The 17,508-nt window shown below is 43.9% G+C and overlaps 1 protein-coding gene across 1 annotated transcript in view; it reads left to right on the forward strand.

The window, feature by feature from the left end:
• The window catches only part of LOC118405512 (titin-like), a gene marked incomplete in the record, with an annotated part of 52,924 nt that overhangs the window by 2,174 nt on the left and 33,242 nt on the right, over positions 1–17,508 (forward strand). Inside the window, 21 exon segments of the mRNA XM_035805015.1 lie at positions 1–162; positions 1,518–1,793; positions 2,434–2,531; positions 2,930–3,098; positions 3,512–3,614; positions 4,271–4,440; positions 5,447–5,710; positions 6,955–7,099; positions 7,536–7,654; positions 8,099–8,237; positions 9,814–9,938; positions 10,362–10,528; positions 11,016–11,121; positions 11,426–11,565; positions 12,082–12,235; positions 12,740–12,877; positions 15,370–15,528; positions 15,729–15,853; positions 16,051–16,216; positions 16,633–16,817; positions 17,193–17,319. Coding sequence (XP_035660908.1) covers positions 1–162; positions 1,518–1,793; positions 2,434–2,531; positions 2,930–3,098; positions 3,512–3,614; positions 4,271–4,440; positions 5,447–5,710; positions 6,955–7,099; positions 7,536–7,654; positions 8,099–8,237; positions 9,814–9,938; positions 10,362–10,528; positions 11,016–11,121; positions 11,426–11,565; positions 12,082–12,235; positions 12,740–12,877; positions 15,370–15,528; positions 15,729–15,853; positions 16,051–16,216; positions 16,633–16,817; positions 17,193–17,319 — 3,237 coding nt within the window.

Genomic DNA, 17,508 nt, shown 5'->3' on the forward strand with positions numbered 1-17,508 from the left:
GGTACAAGAAGGGTGTGAAGTGCGAGAAGATCGATACCGTCGATATGAAGTCCGAGGGCTACAAGTACTTCCTGGTCATCCAGGATTGCCAGCTGTCAGACATGGGAACCGTCAAGTTCCAGTCTGAGCGGCAAAAGTCGTCCGCGACTCTGCTCGTCAAAGGTACCGCTGCAACACGTGGCTGTCCACTGGCTCTGTCATGTTAATCTTGCTAATCGCTCTCTAAACATATTCAATATCAATGATACATTTGGTTCAACACGCAGTCTGAAAATGTGAATCACGCCTATTCTCATTTCCCTTCAGGATACAAATTCAGATATCAATCATTTATAGTGATTGTCAAATAATCAAACCATTTCATTCATCATTTCATTCAATTCACAATTTCGATTCAACCAAACGTTTGCTGTAGCCCGCATTACTTACAATGTACACATGTATGCTTTAATAACTTAATTAGACGTCTTGTACTAGTGTCATCGCTTCTAGATGCTACAACTGTCCACAAATCTTATATTACTAACTTTGCAAATATTTGCTGACAGATACGCAAGTTTAATTACTTAGTAAGTAGAAACAGCGGTATGCATGAAAATGCGAATTTTCTATGTTAATCTTTGTTACTAGTTCAGCTCATGTCTGCTCATGCTCAATTATGTTGCTAAAAAAGACAAGCGAAAGGCAATCTAGCTCAGTCGCTGCCCTTGCGTGCCCTGCTGAATGCGTACTGACTGGTCCTAGTGCTCAACAGTCACAAAGGCGAATACTGAACACCTTCTTCTGCTGCAAACTACTCCACGCACAGCTCCCGCAGTACATGCATAGCGCACCTCTGTACATGTTTAACACGTCATTGTGTCTTTGTTTTTTCATGTGTCTCTGTCTGCGGTCTGGCGGTTTGGTATGTCATATTGCGATGACTGCCAAGCTGCCCAGACTGTGTAACGCTAGTTCACCTTTATCCGCAGGGTAACCTATATCCGTTGCTTTTGAAAAACGAGTAGTTAGGGGTATCAAGTCGACGGACGATAGTCTCAAACTACAAAAGTTTGAACTTATTACAACTTGAAACCACCGTCTGTCGACTTGATATCCCTTATTACCGTGTGGGTAAACACAACGAATATAGGTTACCCCGGGGAAAAAGGTGAACTATCGTTAGATGCTTCATTTCCATGTTTATGAAGATACTGTCACACATTCAAGACCTTAACACGAATTTTCTCCCGGCCCTCCCCATGGCCCAACGAAGGTCGGCGCTAGGTTGGGACTAATACGAAATATATCCCATTCTAGCTCCAATTTGCTCCTCTGACCCTATCTCAAAAATTGAGTTTAATTGGTGAAAATTCATTGTCGAATTTTAAAAACTGGAAGTCAACTTTGCCGACCAACTTCCAATCACATCTGACCTTATTCACGACTACCTCCCAACCATGGTCTGGAGACGGTCGGGAGGCCATGTCTTTATATGTGTGGCAGGAGCTTTAACCTCCACCCCCCTCCCCACACAGAGCTACCGGCGGTCTTCACCAAGCAGCTTCAGTCGTGCCAGCGGCTGGAGTTCCAGCAGGCGGTGTTCGAATGCGAGACCTCGCGCGGCACTGCGCAGTGCAAGTGGTTCCGCAAGGGGGCGCCCATCGAGCCCAGCGACAAGTACGAGATCCGCGCGAGCGACAGGGACCACATGCTCATCGTGCACGACGTCCGCTTCGAGGACGAGATGGAGTATCAGTGCCGCATTGTTGTGGGCGGCGAGGATACTACTAGTGCAGAACTTACCGTCGAAGGTGAGAAGCAGTGCCCGTAGCCCCCCTAACGAGCCTCTGCTTCACCTGCGTAGCATGATACATATTTTGCTGCAATTTCCAAACCACTACTAAGTTTATGCCTTTAAAAATCCAGCTTCTGTCTCCCTGACTGAAGTGACATCAGCTCACATGCGTAGCATGAGATATTTAGCAGCGATCTCCCCACCCACTGCTAATAAAGTTCCCACCTTTCCCAGCGCAATCTTTTTTTACAGAAACCCCGCAAACCCACACCTGAATACCTACTCCCGGCATGTGCGCTCTTAATAAACAAATAGATACTAGGATAGATTTTAAACTTTGCCAATGATTCCTGTGATCGGAGTGACTCAGAGCAAACAGAGTTGCAACATCAAAAAGTTCTGGTACATGGCAAGGCATGTACTTGCTACTTTACAGCTGCGTATTCTCCTTCTTCCCCTCATGCATTGTCCGCTCCGCTCAGATTTCTTGCAAGATTTGCCTGCGACTTTCCTACTGCATAGCCGCGTTTCAGATCCACAGGCAGATGCCGTCTCCAGCAGGTAACCGTATGTTCCTCCTCGTGTCCCTTACTATGCGTTGGAGACGTCTTAAAGTGCTGACCTTCTACTTTCTTGACCCCCCCCCCCCCCTGCAGAGGCGCCTGCTGAGATCATAACACCACTTAAGGACCAGACTGTGATGGAGGAGGAGACAGCCACCTTCACTTGCGACGTCTCCAAGGAGAACGCAAAGGTAGGCTTAAGGAACCAGAAATTAATGCACAGGCTGAAAGGGAATGTCAAATGAATTGTTCATAACATTTTTAAAGAATCATTGAATTAGAATTTCATCACACATATTCGACTGTGCAAGTGCAGTGCACACAGCCACGACCAGTTTCAATCACTCCTTCGTTCAGTTATTCATGAATGGATGGATTAAATGCCATAATGATTTCGAGGTCCAATAAAGCCTTACTCACATACTTGATATAAAGAAAATTTCAGATAGGCCTTCTGGTCTTGTCTTGTCTGGTGCAAGTATCTGCACAGCTATGGCCAGCTGCATGAGTGAACGAATAAATGAATGGACGGATGAGAACATTTCTTGAGCTGAAGATGTTAACGACCGCCCTTGCCCCCCGTGTTCAGGTGAAGTGGCTGAAGGGTGAGCTGGAGGTGAAGCCGAGCGACAGGATCGCCGTGAAGGCTGTCGGGAAGACGCACACGCTGACGATCCAGAAGGCCGAGCTGACCGACCAATCACCGTTCTCCCTGGTGGCCACAGGAGGCCAGACCACAGCCGATCTTACCGTCATCAGTAAGTCAGAATCAGACCTGGAACACATTTGGTCCATAGGCAATTGTTACACATTCGGGTAATCAACAAATAACAGGGAAAACGGCTCACACAGCGATCGTATCGTGATTCGTTAGGCATATCTAAGTCCTGAAGCATAAACAGTTCTTTTAAACAGATAAACAAATGACATTAGAGTTAAGACATTCATTTCTTTTACTCCTACATTAGAATTTGTTTGAAAATAAAGCACTGCATATGTATCCGACAAAACAGAATTACACAACAGTGTGTCATTTTGTCATCCAGTTATTCTGTAACTGTTCACTGGGAAAAGATCATTGTACTTCGTCAATGTCCTTGTAGTTTAATGCTTTTACGGTGTACAATCTAAGCAAATGTACTCAATGTAAAACTGTGATTTTCCCCACCAGAAATCCCGCCCGAGTTCTCGCTGGGTGTGAAGGATGTAAAGGTGCGAGAGACGGAAACAGCGACATTCAAGTGTGAACTGACACGTGACGCTGATTTCGTCAGGTGAGACCTGCAGTCATATCAACATCAGATGGGTGATCATGGATTGGGAATTAGGGAATACTCTAAAGGCTCATAATGTTATTACAGTTACCTGGATGTTCTTTACAATTATAATTTACATGTATTGAAGAAGACAAGTAGACTCTCTTCTTTCCTCGGCCAAACTATGGACCTCTTTCGATGGCAACTAATGTATGCGATCTTCAAGATTTGGAAACATACATCTAAGTGCTCATAATGTTGTTAGATCAATCAGTTACTCGGCTGTTCTTTACAATTTATATGGTGTATTGACGAAGACAAGTAGATGCTCTTCTTTTCTCAGACTGCCAACTCTCTCGGTGACTATTTTTCTCTTCTGTATACAATTTTCAAGCCTTTAGAAACCGTTTTCACCTAGCAAAATGATTTCTTCCTTCAAGTTATATCATTGTCTAGAAGTGTTCAAATGGCCTGACTTTGAACAAATCCGTTGAAAGACTTCAGTGAGCTTGTCAATCATGTTGTATTAATCATGAACAAGACCGATAGGTGGACCGTACCTTGTCAATCATGTTGGATTGATCACATAGAAGGCATGATGTTGGCCTCACCTTGGCAATCATGTTGTATTGATCACAAAAAAGACCAGTTTAAGACTGTTGTTCACTCCACAGATGGAGGAGAAATGGAGACTGGATCGACACAAAAGACAGCGAGAAGTATGAGACGATCGGCAAGGGCCGCAAGCACGCCCTGCTGATCAACAACTGTGTGCCGGAGGACGCCATAAGCTACACCGCTGTAGTTGGCGAAAAGGAGAGCACCGCCAAGTTAGAAGTGGAAGGTAACACAGTGTGGACATCTTTTACGGCAGAGAAAAACGTTTACCACGTCTTGCATGTAGAAAACGTGCTGAAGCTAAACCTGGCTACCGCTCACGTGCTTGCGATGGTGACCGTGCTCACATGAGCAGCTTGATAATGTAGTTTTAGCTGTTTTTAGCTTAGACTACGATATAGGAAGAGTTCTGGTCTGCCATGCAGCTCAACCTGGCTACCATTCACATGCTTGCGCTAGTAGTGCTGACCATGCTCACACGCGCGGCTGCAGCTTGACAATGTAGTTTTAGCTGTTAGATCAAGATGTAGGCAGAGGTCTTGTCTGCCATGCAGCTAAACCTAGACACCATACATTTGCTTGCAACGGTAGTACTGAATGAAAGACGATAACGCATAACGCGCAGTTCTATTGCTTAGGCTTTACATGCTGGCTGATAACCACAACGCTCGGTAACCTACGCACTCTGTAGAAGCGCCATCTAGCCCCTCCCCTACCTAACGCAACACCACTGAAGAAACCATGGCAGATTGACAGCTGCTAAGACTGAGAGGCGTTTGGCAAAAAAGCAGGCACTGCTGTGTTCTGGGTGTTGTGTTGTGATGTGGTGTGTGTGCATGTGTTGGGTGTAAGCTGGGTACCTTACGGTACCCGGGGTTTAGGTGCTTCACTAGTATTCATCGAAAGGGCTCGGACGCAATGACAATCCCGTGTTGTATCTTTCACGTTCAAGTCCCCCCGAATAGCTTCCAAACTTCACGGAAGCGACTCTTGTACCTCCTTCATGTTCTCTCCCTTCTATTTATCTCCCAAATCTATTTTGCAAGGAAACTCACACCAGGCCACCCCGTGGCTTAATTCTATTCCGTGTCATCCTAACGTACTGGTACGAAATCTGATCTCGCCCACCACCACTTCTTTCTATCTCTCTCTCTCTGTCTCGTCTGTCTTCTCTTTCCCTCGCTAATACCTTCTGTCCTTTTGATCCCCTCCCTGCTCTATACGTGTTATAGAGTTAGTACGGATTGTTATACCGCCCGAGCCCACTTCGGTGATTACCAATGAGGTAACTAAATTCGAGTGCGAGCTGAACACGGAGAAAGCTGACGTGACGTGGTGGAAGGAGGGCGCGGAGCTGCGTCCCGGTGAGAAGTACCGGATGGAGAAGGATAAGAAGAAGCACACGCTGTTTATCAACGACACGACTGAGATGGACGCGGGAATGTACTTCGTGACGGCCGGAGAGGACAAGGCGAATGCTCCACTGACAGTGGGAGGTTCGTGCAGCGCGTTTTGGTTCGCGCGTTTTTGCCGTTACGCGTAGGGTGCAGCGGACGCGATCATGTCACCGTACAGGCCTGTACATCTTCACTTTGTGTATCAAAGTTTTCCCCAGTCTTTCCTGCGACCTATGAGATATACCTTGGAGGAAGCTCTGTTAAACCGGGTCGAGTTTTCCGCTTTTGTTGACGTTGCTTCTAACAAGCTGCCAGCCAATCAGAGAATCGCTTGGATGTTTTTATTAGGCAAACTCTGATTGGCTGACAGCTGGTTAGAGGCCACGCCCACAAAAATAGAAACCTCAGCCCAGTTCAGCAAAGCCTCTCCAGGGTATACTGTGTAGGCCACAGGCGAGGCTCTTCGAAGGAGAATGCCGTTTCCCTGGTATGCTCCCGTCATAGCTTTGCAACTTGACACATAGGCTGCTACGGTATAAAAGTCATTGGCGGTCTGGATATCCACCCATAAGGTCTCCTTTCCACTAAATAGTGATCCATCAGTAACTATTGAGCGACCAAAATTGAATTGGTTTTCTAACATTTTCATGATTGGATTTATGATTTAGATGTGATTTACGATGTAAAGGTATGAGGTGAAAGACACAAAAATACACAAATCTTAAGATTCATTCTTTGTCAATAAGGTTCGTGGATCAAGTGTTTTGTATCTCAGCAGTCGCTCGGCGGTCACGGCCCCTAGCGGGGAGAGATTGCTACTGCAGTCATGAGCATTTGTCATCAATCATAAATGGTCTGCGTGGTACTGATGGTTTACGTTACATCATTAAGGCTAACACGGTGCCTGAATGCAGTACGGATATTAAGATGGGTATCCACGATTGCCCAGACTTTCATACAGTAGTAGTCAGAAGTTGATGTGACGGGGTCTGTACCATGGATATCAGTTGGGTTAGCAAATAAGCCAATTTATCATGAGCAAAAAACTAGTGATTTGCTCCGCAATCATTGCTTGTGTAAACGATCTTCAGAGTAGGTTCATGTCTTCAGATAGAGCATCTACCGAAGGTTTGTTGCATGTTTTCTTTACTTATAATAAGGAAAATTTGGTTGGTGATAAAAATATGACAATATCATTGAAATAAATATAATTGCACCTTAGATAATACTTCTAGGTGAAGAAGTAAGTGTAGTGTAGTGTCAGGTATCTCTGTTGGTGAGAAGAGAAGAAACTCAACGTTCAGAGGAAGACTTACTGATGTCTTTACGTCTGAACCCCTCAGAGCCACCTCTTAAGATGATTGAAGGTCCAAAGGACCAGCTGGTGATAGAGAAGGAGACGGCGACGTTCTCCTGCGTGACGAACAAGGATGGAGAAGTGAAATGGCAGCGCGCTGGGCAGGACCTAGAGCCCAGCGAGAAGTACAAGTAAGGATGATGTAGTTACTGTGATCTAAACATGGTCGGAAGTCTCGGTGGTAAAACACCACTGAAAGCTGAATCACGTAGTAGTAGCATGTCTGACTCTGAATTGCCCTTTATTATGTTTTATAGTTAAGCCTCGTAACTTAACAGTGCAAACATACATCACATGTTAATTTCTGCATCTTTATGAATAATAATTTTTGCTGGTCGGTCTTTAGATGAATTTAATACATGATGTTAAAGTTTACTTAATTGTTAGATTGTTGCGCATTGTTAAGCTACGTTAAATCACAACCTAGGGTATTTCACTGGCTGTTGCCATTGCCTTGCGTGTAAAGCAGTGCCTAACTTCCATTGTGGTTCCTACTTAGGGCACGAGAAGGACGATACCCGCCTCAGTCTGCTGTCTAACTTCCCTTGTGTTTCTCCCTTGTGTTAGGCATGAGAAGGACGGTACCCGCCACAGTCTACTGATCCAGGACTGTAAGCTGGACGATAAGGACACCTACACTGCCGTGGCAGGAGACCACAAACTGTCTGCTAAGCTCACAGTCAAGCGTAAGTGTTTCAGACTCAATTATCACATGTAGTCTATGCTATATATGCTGTGGTATACAAGTTTAACTTCTGGTAAATCTTGCAGCTGGCAAGTACATGCAATGACCTTTGAAAGGCTCATGGAATTGTTAGTTAAATAGTTATGCTATGTTAGTTGGCGAAGCACATCGATAAAGTGAGCATGTTTTCTCCAATGTGGCAGCAGAGAAGTTAACGATGCCAATTCAGCGTTATCTAGTGATGTTGTTTTCGATGGTAAAGCACGATTATTGAGTAAACTGCAGCCGGTTGATAATGGCATTTTCACACACTTATGTATAAATGTATAAACTTGCCGCCACCAGTGCTCACAGTGACATTCGGAATCCCTCTGAACGTGATAGAGTTGTGTTAGATCTTGTAACACACTGGTGTAAAACATATATTTCTTTCTTGCCCCCACAGTGCCCGCAGTGAAGTTCGGAATCCCCCTGGACGACCAGGAGATTATGGAGACCGAGACGGCGACGTTCGAGACGACCGTGTCTCGCCCGTGCAAGGTTACCTGGAGGAAGGGCGGAGTAAACATTGAACCCAGCGAGAGGTGAGAAACAAATAGATGCTACAACAAAATCAGACTTTAAGCAACATTGTTCTCTTCTTTGTCACCTGTCAGTCAGTAATGTTGAGACAATGTGCCTGTTTTAGCAGTCTTAATCGTCAACATGCTAAGGTACTATCCGTTTGGCTCTATGTTTAGACTTCAGGTACAGTTCAGTTCAGTTCAGTTTATTTATTTTTCCAGGAAAATACATCGCCTACTGGCGTTTTTCAATACGTCCTGGGGGGCCGGGAGACCCCAACATGAAATAACACAAAATCACAACAACTGAATCAAAATTGAAATCAAAGGTCAAACTTACATAACTAAACGTCAGGTGTCAACTATTTACAATACAAATAACTCAAGATAACTTAATATAATAATGGTAATAATAATAACAATAATAACACATTCAGGCAGTGGATCAACTTTAAATCAAAGTAATGAAAAGTGGAATGAAAATTGGAATTTGCATATCAATGTGTCGCTGGTCGGGCAGTGTTTGTTACAAAGTTGATTTGCAAATGAAAAATAACAGAAAAGAACACAAATGTCAGTCTTAGCATCAAAACATAATACAGAAATCAAGCAAAAGGAACCACTGTGATATGACAGGTACTAAAGTTAAAATATATACAATCAGAATCCTTTAGTCCAGGTGGTCATACAATCGTTTAAACTGTGACAGTGTCCTCGCAGATCTTAATTGGGACGACAGGGAGTTCCAGAGCACGGCCCCTGAGTATGAAAAAGCTTTCTTTCTATATTCAGATTTAGCTTTAGGCAGCAGGAGTCCACCTTGTGATCTAAGACGGGTATTATGTGTGTGTATTTCTGAGAGTTGGGAGAACAATGCAGTAAGATGGGGAGGGGTCATGCCGTTAAGTGCCTTAAAAACAAGCGTTGCCTTACTTCAATTTGCATAGCAATGTGACCAAGATGAAATTTGCATATCAATGTGACCAAGATGGCTGCTTTTTGACTTCTCTCCTAAAATCTACTCCAAAATCGTCTGGAAATCTCCTTCAAAACCCACCATCAGCTTTTGTGGTGATTCAGGTACAAAGATAAGTATCTAAATTGTGTTTCGCTGTAACTATTTCTATCATTTCGACCTCTCTTTCCGATATTTTTAGTTTTCTGACGAGAAGGCAAACACTCCATCTTTGAACATTATCTTGAGGTTTATCTTTTGCATTGTGTAATTGCTTACGCCGATGGTGATTCGCTGTAATGTCACTGTAACGTAGCGACTGATTTTACCTACATCATGTTAGTAATCCAGGGACTTTCCATCGTCATTAGAGGCACTGTCGTATTCGGCATCCTCAGGGCATTGTTTATGTTAGTGTTAGCCCTAGCGGTGCTCCCGCGCCCTGCTAATGTACCTGTACAAGCTTTATGTATTCACCATAAACCAGGTAAACCAGGCTTCTGCTGTATCAACACATCATCAAGCTTCTGTTGTTGACTGAAAATCATGTATTACACTTAGAACATTATTCGAAGCAAGACTGAACTATAATCAATCTAGATATGTTCATTTCCTGAACCTGCATCCTAACCTCTACCCCAGGGTGAAGATACTAGAAGACGGTATGAAGCACACGTTGATCATTGGTGACTCCGTGGAGGAGGATGAAGACAAATACACCATCCTGGCTGACGAGTCGGAGGCCTCGGCTAAACTTACAGTGTTAGGTGAGCAGATGTTTGTTTGTTTGATGTTGTTCTCTTAGGTGTAGATAACAAAACTCCCGTTTCAAATGATATGCTGTCAATGTCATGTTAAAATTGTAGTCAATTATACAAATGGAGAATCATGATAGACTTGAACTGTTTTATATATTATCAACAACCTTAGTACATGAAAAATTATAAATACTACCAGTAGTGTAACGTGACATTTCGCAAAATGCAATATAGATGAAGAGAAAAAAAGTTACATTTGACATTCTTTTGCCACCATATATCCAGAAAGTTAACAGAAACTTCATGAGATACAAAGATCTAGTAATGTGTAGCAGAACTGTAACCAGTTCTACTTGATAGTATTAGTGTGCTGGCCGAAAGTACCGTGAACTTGTGAAACGTTTAAGTTAATTTTTCTTCTGCATCTTCTAGCTCTGCCTCTGAAGTTCATCCGTAAGATGACCTTGGCCACCGTGCCGATGAAGGGCACTGCTGTGTTCGAGAACGAGCTGAACAAGAGTGTCAAGGGCAAGTGGCTCCTCAAGGGCGATCAGGTCATCAAGGAGAGCGACAAGTACAAGATGACACATGTCGGCAAGGTCAGTCGCCAAGTCTGCTTTATTGTTCACAAGAACGATTTTTGCCTGGTAGTTCACTAGCTATAGGTCACCACTGTAAAAGTTGTATTGTTGCTTGAACTTCTACGGCCATTCATAGTGAGGAAACATCTTTTCCACCCTCACATTAAATACCATTAGGCGTTCACACAAAGTCTGCTTTATCTTACACTAGAGAGATTCCTGCTAGCAGTGTACCAGATCCCTAACCTTTAGTGTAGTTGTTATGTGGCTTCTGCAGCAAATTCATGTGACTTATAACATGGCGATAATAACTACTAATTTTTTTACCCACACCTTCAATACTCAACTGTAAGAAAAGAGTGTCTCATTTTTCAACTTTAAGGCAGACAGTGTGTAAAGGAACTGCCTTAACAAGTTGCCTATTGTACACCTGTTAATCTCATCTGTCTGTCTATGATATTGCGATGTTACATGCATTACAATGTTCAACTGTCTTACCTGCCAGGTCCACACCTTGACTGTCCATGACTGCAACTTCGATGACGAGGTCGAGTACGTCTTCGTCATCCCCAAGAAGGACCTTAAGGCTGCGAACACTCTCGAGATTGGAGGTTAGTTGCCTTTGAGCGTCTAGCGATTACACAGATGAAAACATATTAGGGTGTCGTAATGATATCATATGCTAGATTAACATTTGGTATGTCGATACTAGAAATAATTCATTGACTGGATAGACAGACATTGGGGATTTCAACCCTTTTAGATATATTGTAACATTCATATAAAAGTATTGGACCTGTCCTGTGATTCTCCCACAGAGCCGCCTTACAGCCCGGACATTCATACAGGCATAAACCATTGCACATGTCACCTACATTGTAGCACAAGTGAGACTAATATTGCTCTATCCCACAGAGCCGCCTAAGTTTGTGAACTACAGCCCTGACATCCTGAAGACCCAGGCCACCAGTGGAGAGAAGCGCTCCTACAACATCGACTACGTGGGCATCCCCAAACCGCACCTGACATGGGAGGCGTTTGGGCCCATCGAGAAGGTGAGAGCAGGGTCCATGGTTCGTTTGTTTAAGTCCGGAAGAATTTTATTGGCAAGAATCAATTGACACATTGCTTTAATTCCCTAGTTCCAATTATATCTTACTCTAGAATTTTAGAGATTGTGAGAAGTGGCTGTCTTAAACTTTAGATATCTATTATAATTGTAGGTCTGATACCTGATGAAAGTACATACGCGATGTCATGCATTACTATTAATGATAGTATTATTGGTTGGTCCTTCGTTCGGCGTGGTTTGGACGTAACTCACAAAAATCATATGTTAGAGAAATGTACATGTACTTAATTCCTGACATTGTCGTTAATAGACCGATCTCATAGCCCCATCCACCTCCTTCAAAACTTACAAATTTCAAAATGCAGACATAAAAGTAAGAATGTTTGACGGACATGCAGCGAGTCCCTCATTGGTTAAACCACTGATATTCATGCCGTCATTGGCTGATATACAGGATATGCTTGTAACAAACCCTGACCGGTCTTTCCCCCCTCCCCAGCCGATGGGACGGTCCACAGTGGAACGTCAGGACGACCCACAGGTGGTGAAGTTTGAGGTGCGTGACTTGATCCGCAAGGACGCCGGCACCTACAAGCTCAAGATCAAGAACAAGCACGGAGAGGACACACTGGACCTCGACATCAGTATCATTGGTATGATCTTAGCTTTCATACAGCATCGTTTAACATCATTTTCCACCTTTTGAATGTTCTCTTTGTCAATGAAAAGTTTTAATGGTATAACGAAAGTCCGTGCTTCTATAGAAATAAAGACACAACGGTGTACTATATGTAGTCAAAATGTCGCTGGAACGTCCCTGTTCACAGTGTGAATTTAAATTTGATTTCCTCAAAAAGTATCGGAGGTGAAATGTGTCCATTACAAGGTATCGTTGCTAGGACAGAAGAATGAATAAGAAAATAAGACCATGAATAAGAAAATACTTGAAATCCAAAAGACATTGACTACTTTTGCATGATTTGCGACGGAAGCAATATTCTAGAATCCGACGTAGTATTTGATAACAATTACCTTGGTAAGTCCTGATGGTCTGAGTCAGTGTGGATGCATAGAATTCTGCACAGATTTCTGCACCGATAAATGTAGAATTCTAAGAAACATACTATACCTTTTCATCTCACTCTCCTCCCCACCAGATGTCCCCGGCCCGGTACAGAGCCTTGGTTTCACTGACGTCACCAGGGACAAGATGTCCTTCTCCTGGCAGGCTCCTGAGGACGACGGCGGCTCTCCGGTCACCGGATACGTCGTCGAAGTCATGGGACCCAAAGAAGGTACGGCACTCATAGTGGCTGCTTGTAGAGTGCTCCCAAGTCTTCAGTTCTAATGCTGTGTAGTTCAACTGTTAGATATACAGGCGTACGGATAATTGACGTTTGATTTGGTGGGTAGAATTTACAGATCCGAACCACTACAGTCAAACCTGTAAAAGTGACCACCTCAACATGAAGACTGCCTGGGCAATGCGGTTCTGATTTTTTCCGTCAACATAAAAATCATGTCTGTGTTGACCACCTGTTTACATAGACCTCATCTGACCGTTTATTGACGAAACCAAGTCAGTTACTTTTGTCATAATTATGATTGATAATTTAATTCAGGTATAACTGCTATGCAACAAGAAGTGAAAATGAAGCGACTGACCGTCCAAGCGGACCCCTTCTTATCCGGCTTAGAGGAGCCTAAGGCAAAACGGGACCGCTCTAGGGAGCAACCCGCGTCTCCTGAGGAAGAACACGACACATATCTGAGAGGTAGAGGTGTCCTCCCCCCCCCCGAGTAAAACAGTCCAGATTGTGTCTTGTGAATGTCATAATCTACTTCGTTGCACGAGCGTAGAGCGCAATAAGACAAACATCTGCTGGTTGAAGTTTGCTGCTTTAAAAGGTAAAAAGAGCTCTAAAGCAGCTACATGCATGGCTTCTTATGTGCCTCTCAAACTTTACCAACAAAGCTTGAATATACAAACATGCTGAAAAGTAAGATGGAGATTCTTTGCCTTTCTAAAACTTAAAAACACTGTAAGCTGAAACGCTAGGGAATGTCCCTTGCTCTGCGACTAATATTTTACCTTTTGTAAATTTTGGCTATTCATGACAATGCAGTATTGGTGTAGCTTCTAATGTTGTTGAGCTGGGCCAATTGACATTTCTGCAGTCGTGCTTTGCGGGCCTTTACCATATCTGAGCTTTTGAAAAGGCAGGCTTCATAACAGAAAAAGCTTAAAAACAACTGCAGAAATACAAGGCTTATAGCAATACATTTTGCCAGCTACTGCTTTAGTAACGCTTGCTTTCTGCGTACGTAGCTGCTTCGCAAGAGGACGCGAAACAGAAGCGGCTTTCTTCAATGGCAGGTGAAAGTTCTGAGACGTACTTAGAAGGGTTGGAAGAGTCTAAAACGAAACGTCTTCAGGCCATGAAGCTGGCTGATAAGCCACTGCCTCCTCCGGTGGCAGTTCCTGGTAATATCGGAGGTAAACATGTGAGATTGCCCCCCCCTCCCTCAAGTCCACGTACATGTGAGATTGCCCCCCCCCCTTTCCCAAGTCATCGTACATGTACACATGTGAGATCGCCCCTCCCTTTCCCAAGTCACCGTACATGTAAACATGTGAGATCGCCCCCCTCCCTCCCCGAAGTCACCGTACATGTCAACATGTTAGATCGCCCCTTCCCTCTCCCAAGTCCACGTATATCCGGAGGCCAATGATTGGTGATTTCCATGGCTGTTTATTTCCTTACTTTTGGTGGTGAATTCCCGACTTTGAACGGACTTCGTCACTTTTATAGATAAAGTAGCAACAGTACCCACAGCTGTAGAGTAGCTGGTCAGGGTTACTAGGATGGCGACCCAACAGTTATCAAAGGTAACTACGGCCATGTCCATTCACAATTTATAAAATCACTACCAAAGGTGACGAATTCCGCAGCCGTGGAGGTTGCCAATCCACAACCTCCGGTAAACAACCTCCTCCCGTCCCGTTGGCCGTAACTCTGGTGTCTTTCTTTAAAGTCCTCAATCAAGAGAACTACCAGAAAGGATAGTACAGATTCCAAACACAAAAGTTTGAAACTACGGAGAAAAGAGGGGAATGGCAGAATTAAGAAAAAGTTGTATACTCCAAAATCTTCGCCACTCCCATACATATCCTTCATGGTCGTTCTCTGATGGTCTCACCACCCACATACACACCCTTCTCGGTTCGTGTTCTACGGTCACCCCCTCGACTCCATCTGGTCATCTTGTCATTCATCAGCCCTTTCCAACTTTACAGGGTTCCTTGTCCATCATGTGCCTGTGACCTCCCTGTAAATATCCCGAATATTCCAAAGTCCTCATTCTGTGGTGCGTTCTGCATAATGGTCATCATGGTAACAAACTGTTCACCGTTAACTTCATTTTTTTCAGTCTTTCCCAACTCCATATGATTGTTTCGTTATCAATCAGGTACCATCCCTGTAAATATTCTTGATTTTCCATGTCCCCATTCTGTGATGCGTTCTGGATAATAGTCACCAGGGTAACAAACTGTTCACCGTTCACTTCATTCTTCAACTACATAGCATTGTTTCCCCCGTCCAACCTGTGTCATCCATTTAAATTATCTGGATTTTTCCCAAGCCTGGATTTTATTTTCCTGCAGAAGTTTGGGATCTTAAAGATTCACCTCGAATTTTACATGCAGCTGCTAAGAAATAGATACTTCCAAATCATGGTACCCATAGCATTAACTAAAGCATTGATTTGTTCCTCCCTACAACAGAGACCTGGACAGTCCTGACGGACAAGTGGCCTGACTTCGAGTTCATTGCCAAGGACCTGATCGAGAACAACGAGTACACCTTCCGCGTCACGGCGCAGAACGTTGTTGGGCGGGGCCCGCCCACGGAGACGCCCAAGCGGAAGGCCAAGCTGCCATTCGGTAGGATGAACAAACATGTTATCTTTCGATTTGGTTGAATGGCTTATATAATATATATGTCTCATATGCATAGTTGGTACAAGTTACATCTAGATGATGATCCCATTTGCTAGCCTGTGTCCAAATTTAGGTCTAACATTCTGTAGATCATTAAGAAACCATACCTGACATTTTCATGACCCCCCTCCCTTGGCCCCCAGACCCACCTGGCCCCCCTGAGAACCCACAGTTACCTGAGGTCAAGCGCACACAGGTCAAGTTCACCTGGGAGGTGCCCACGGAAGATGGCGGTAGCCCCATCACAGGATACTTCGTGGAGAAGAAGGTGAAAACTTAAATCAATTTTATCTTACAATATTCTGTACATCCGTGAATAGTTTCATCAGTTTGGTATGTCAAAAGTGTCTCTTTATTCAATGCTTCGTACAGTTCCATCTTGTATCGATGTGTTGTTAGCTTCAGTTCTTTCCAATAGCCATCATTATGATATACATCAATAATACTTTCTTGATTACATTCCAGCTGGATGGAGGTGACTGGGTTAGGGTCAACGACCTGAAGACCCCTGACCTGAAGATGACCATTAAGGATCTGCCGATGGGCGCGGAGGCGGAGTTCCGTTCTCTGGCCGTGAACTTGGCCGGGGAGGGACCGCCCAGCAAGCCCATGGCGCCGGTCAAGCTCTTCGGTACGTCTTATACAATCCGAACACATCATATATGCTCTCCTCGAGGGATAGGTGTTCAATACTTGAGAGATTAAAAGTCATCGTTCTCCGAAATAAACCAGTATCATTTATTTATTATTAATATGTTTTAAAACCGAATACAGTGTTTGCAACTTTAACACCAACATTTTCTATTTCTATGAATTCGTAAGTCTGTTCTCGAACTCAGTACCCGGCGTTTGTTCATGCTGCTGCAAGAGTTCATTGAATCTTTAACCCCTTTGTGGCTATCTATATTACAGTAATTTGGTTCCCTGATTATCAGTATAGGTTTTATAATGTGATGAAATAGTTATATAAAATCTTTGTAGGGCACGTGTATGTTGAGGAAGGTTGAAGAATGAAGTCGTGACGTTGTTTTGTTCTCCCTCCCCCAGAGCGACCGGGTCCACCCCAGAACCTGTCCCTGACCAACCCGAGCCGGTACGGTGTGACCTTCACCTACGCAGCCCCTGCTGACGACGGCGGCACGCCAATCACCGGTTACCATGCCTACCGTACGGAGGAGGGCCTGGACGACTGGACACCGTGCGCTGACCCCACCATGGACACAAGTCTCAAGGTCAGGAGATACAAATCTTGAGTTGAAATCTTAAGATCTGAGATCATGATACAAGTTCTAACTTTAACTGATCAACATATTCTGATAAATTTCGCACTGTTGAAATGCAGACATATAAACACTAAGTAGGCAAAGCAAGTCGCTTCATAAAGTCCTTATAAGGCAAAGGTCATAAAACATCTATCCTATGAAGATTTGTCTGTGGAATAGAAATGCTAAAACGTAGTAGATGTCATAGTGTACAATTCACCCTTGATATGGTATGATTAGTAAAGCTTGTAAAAAAATTCTAAATGCTCACTTATAATAGATGGTTGCAGTGACAGTTCTCATCAATAGCTATAGGTTAAACGTTTTTCCTTCGGTATTTTCCAGGTGAAGGGCCTGAAACAGGGAGTGAACTACCGCTTCCGCGTGTGCGCGGAGAACATGGTCGGCAAGGGTCCGGACGCCTTCCACCCCAAGGAGGGAGAGACCGGATTCACGGCCGGAGAACCGCCAAGTACATAACGCCATCTTTTCTCTCTAGTCTACTTCAAACTTGCATATCAAATCTGGGTATTCAATCTTTGGCTTTGCACCGGGATGACCCGATGTTACAGTTACTGCGTTTATCAGTAAATGGCAACTTGATGGGTTATTTCATGGATTAGTCTTTATCCGTTAGTAGCAAGTTACTGAGTTTAACACT

This window comes from Branchiostoma floridae, chromosome 18, assembly GCF_000003815.2.
Source record: "Branchiostoma floridae strain S238N-H82 chromosome 18, Bfl_VNyyK, whole genome shotgun sequence".
Taxonomy (NCBI): Eukaryota; Metazoa; Chordata; class Leptocardii; order Amphioxiformes; family Branchiostomatidae; genus Branchiostoma; species Branchiostoma floridae.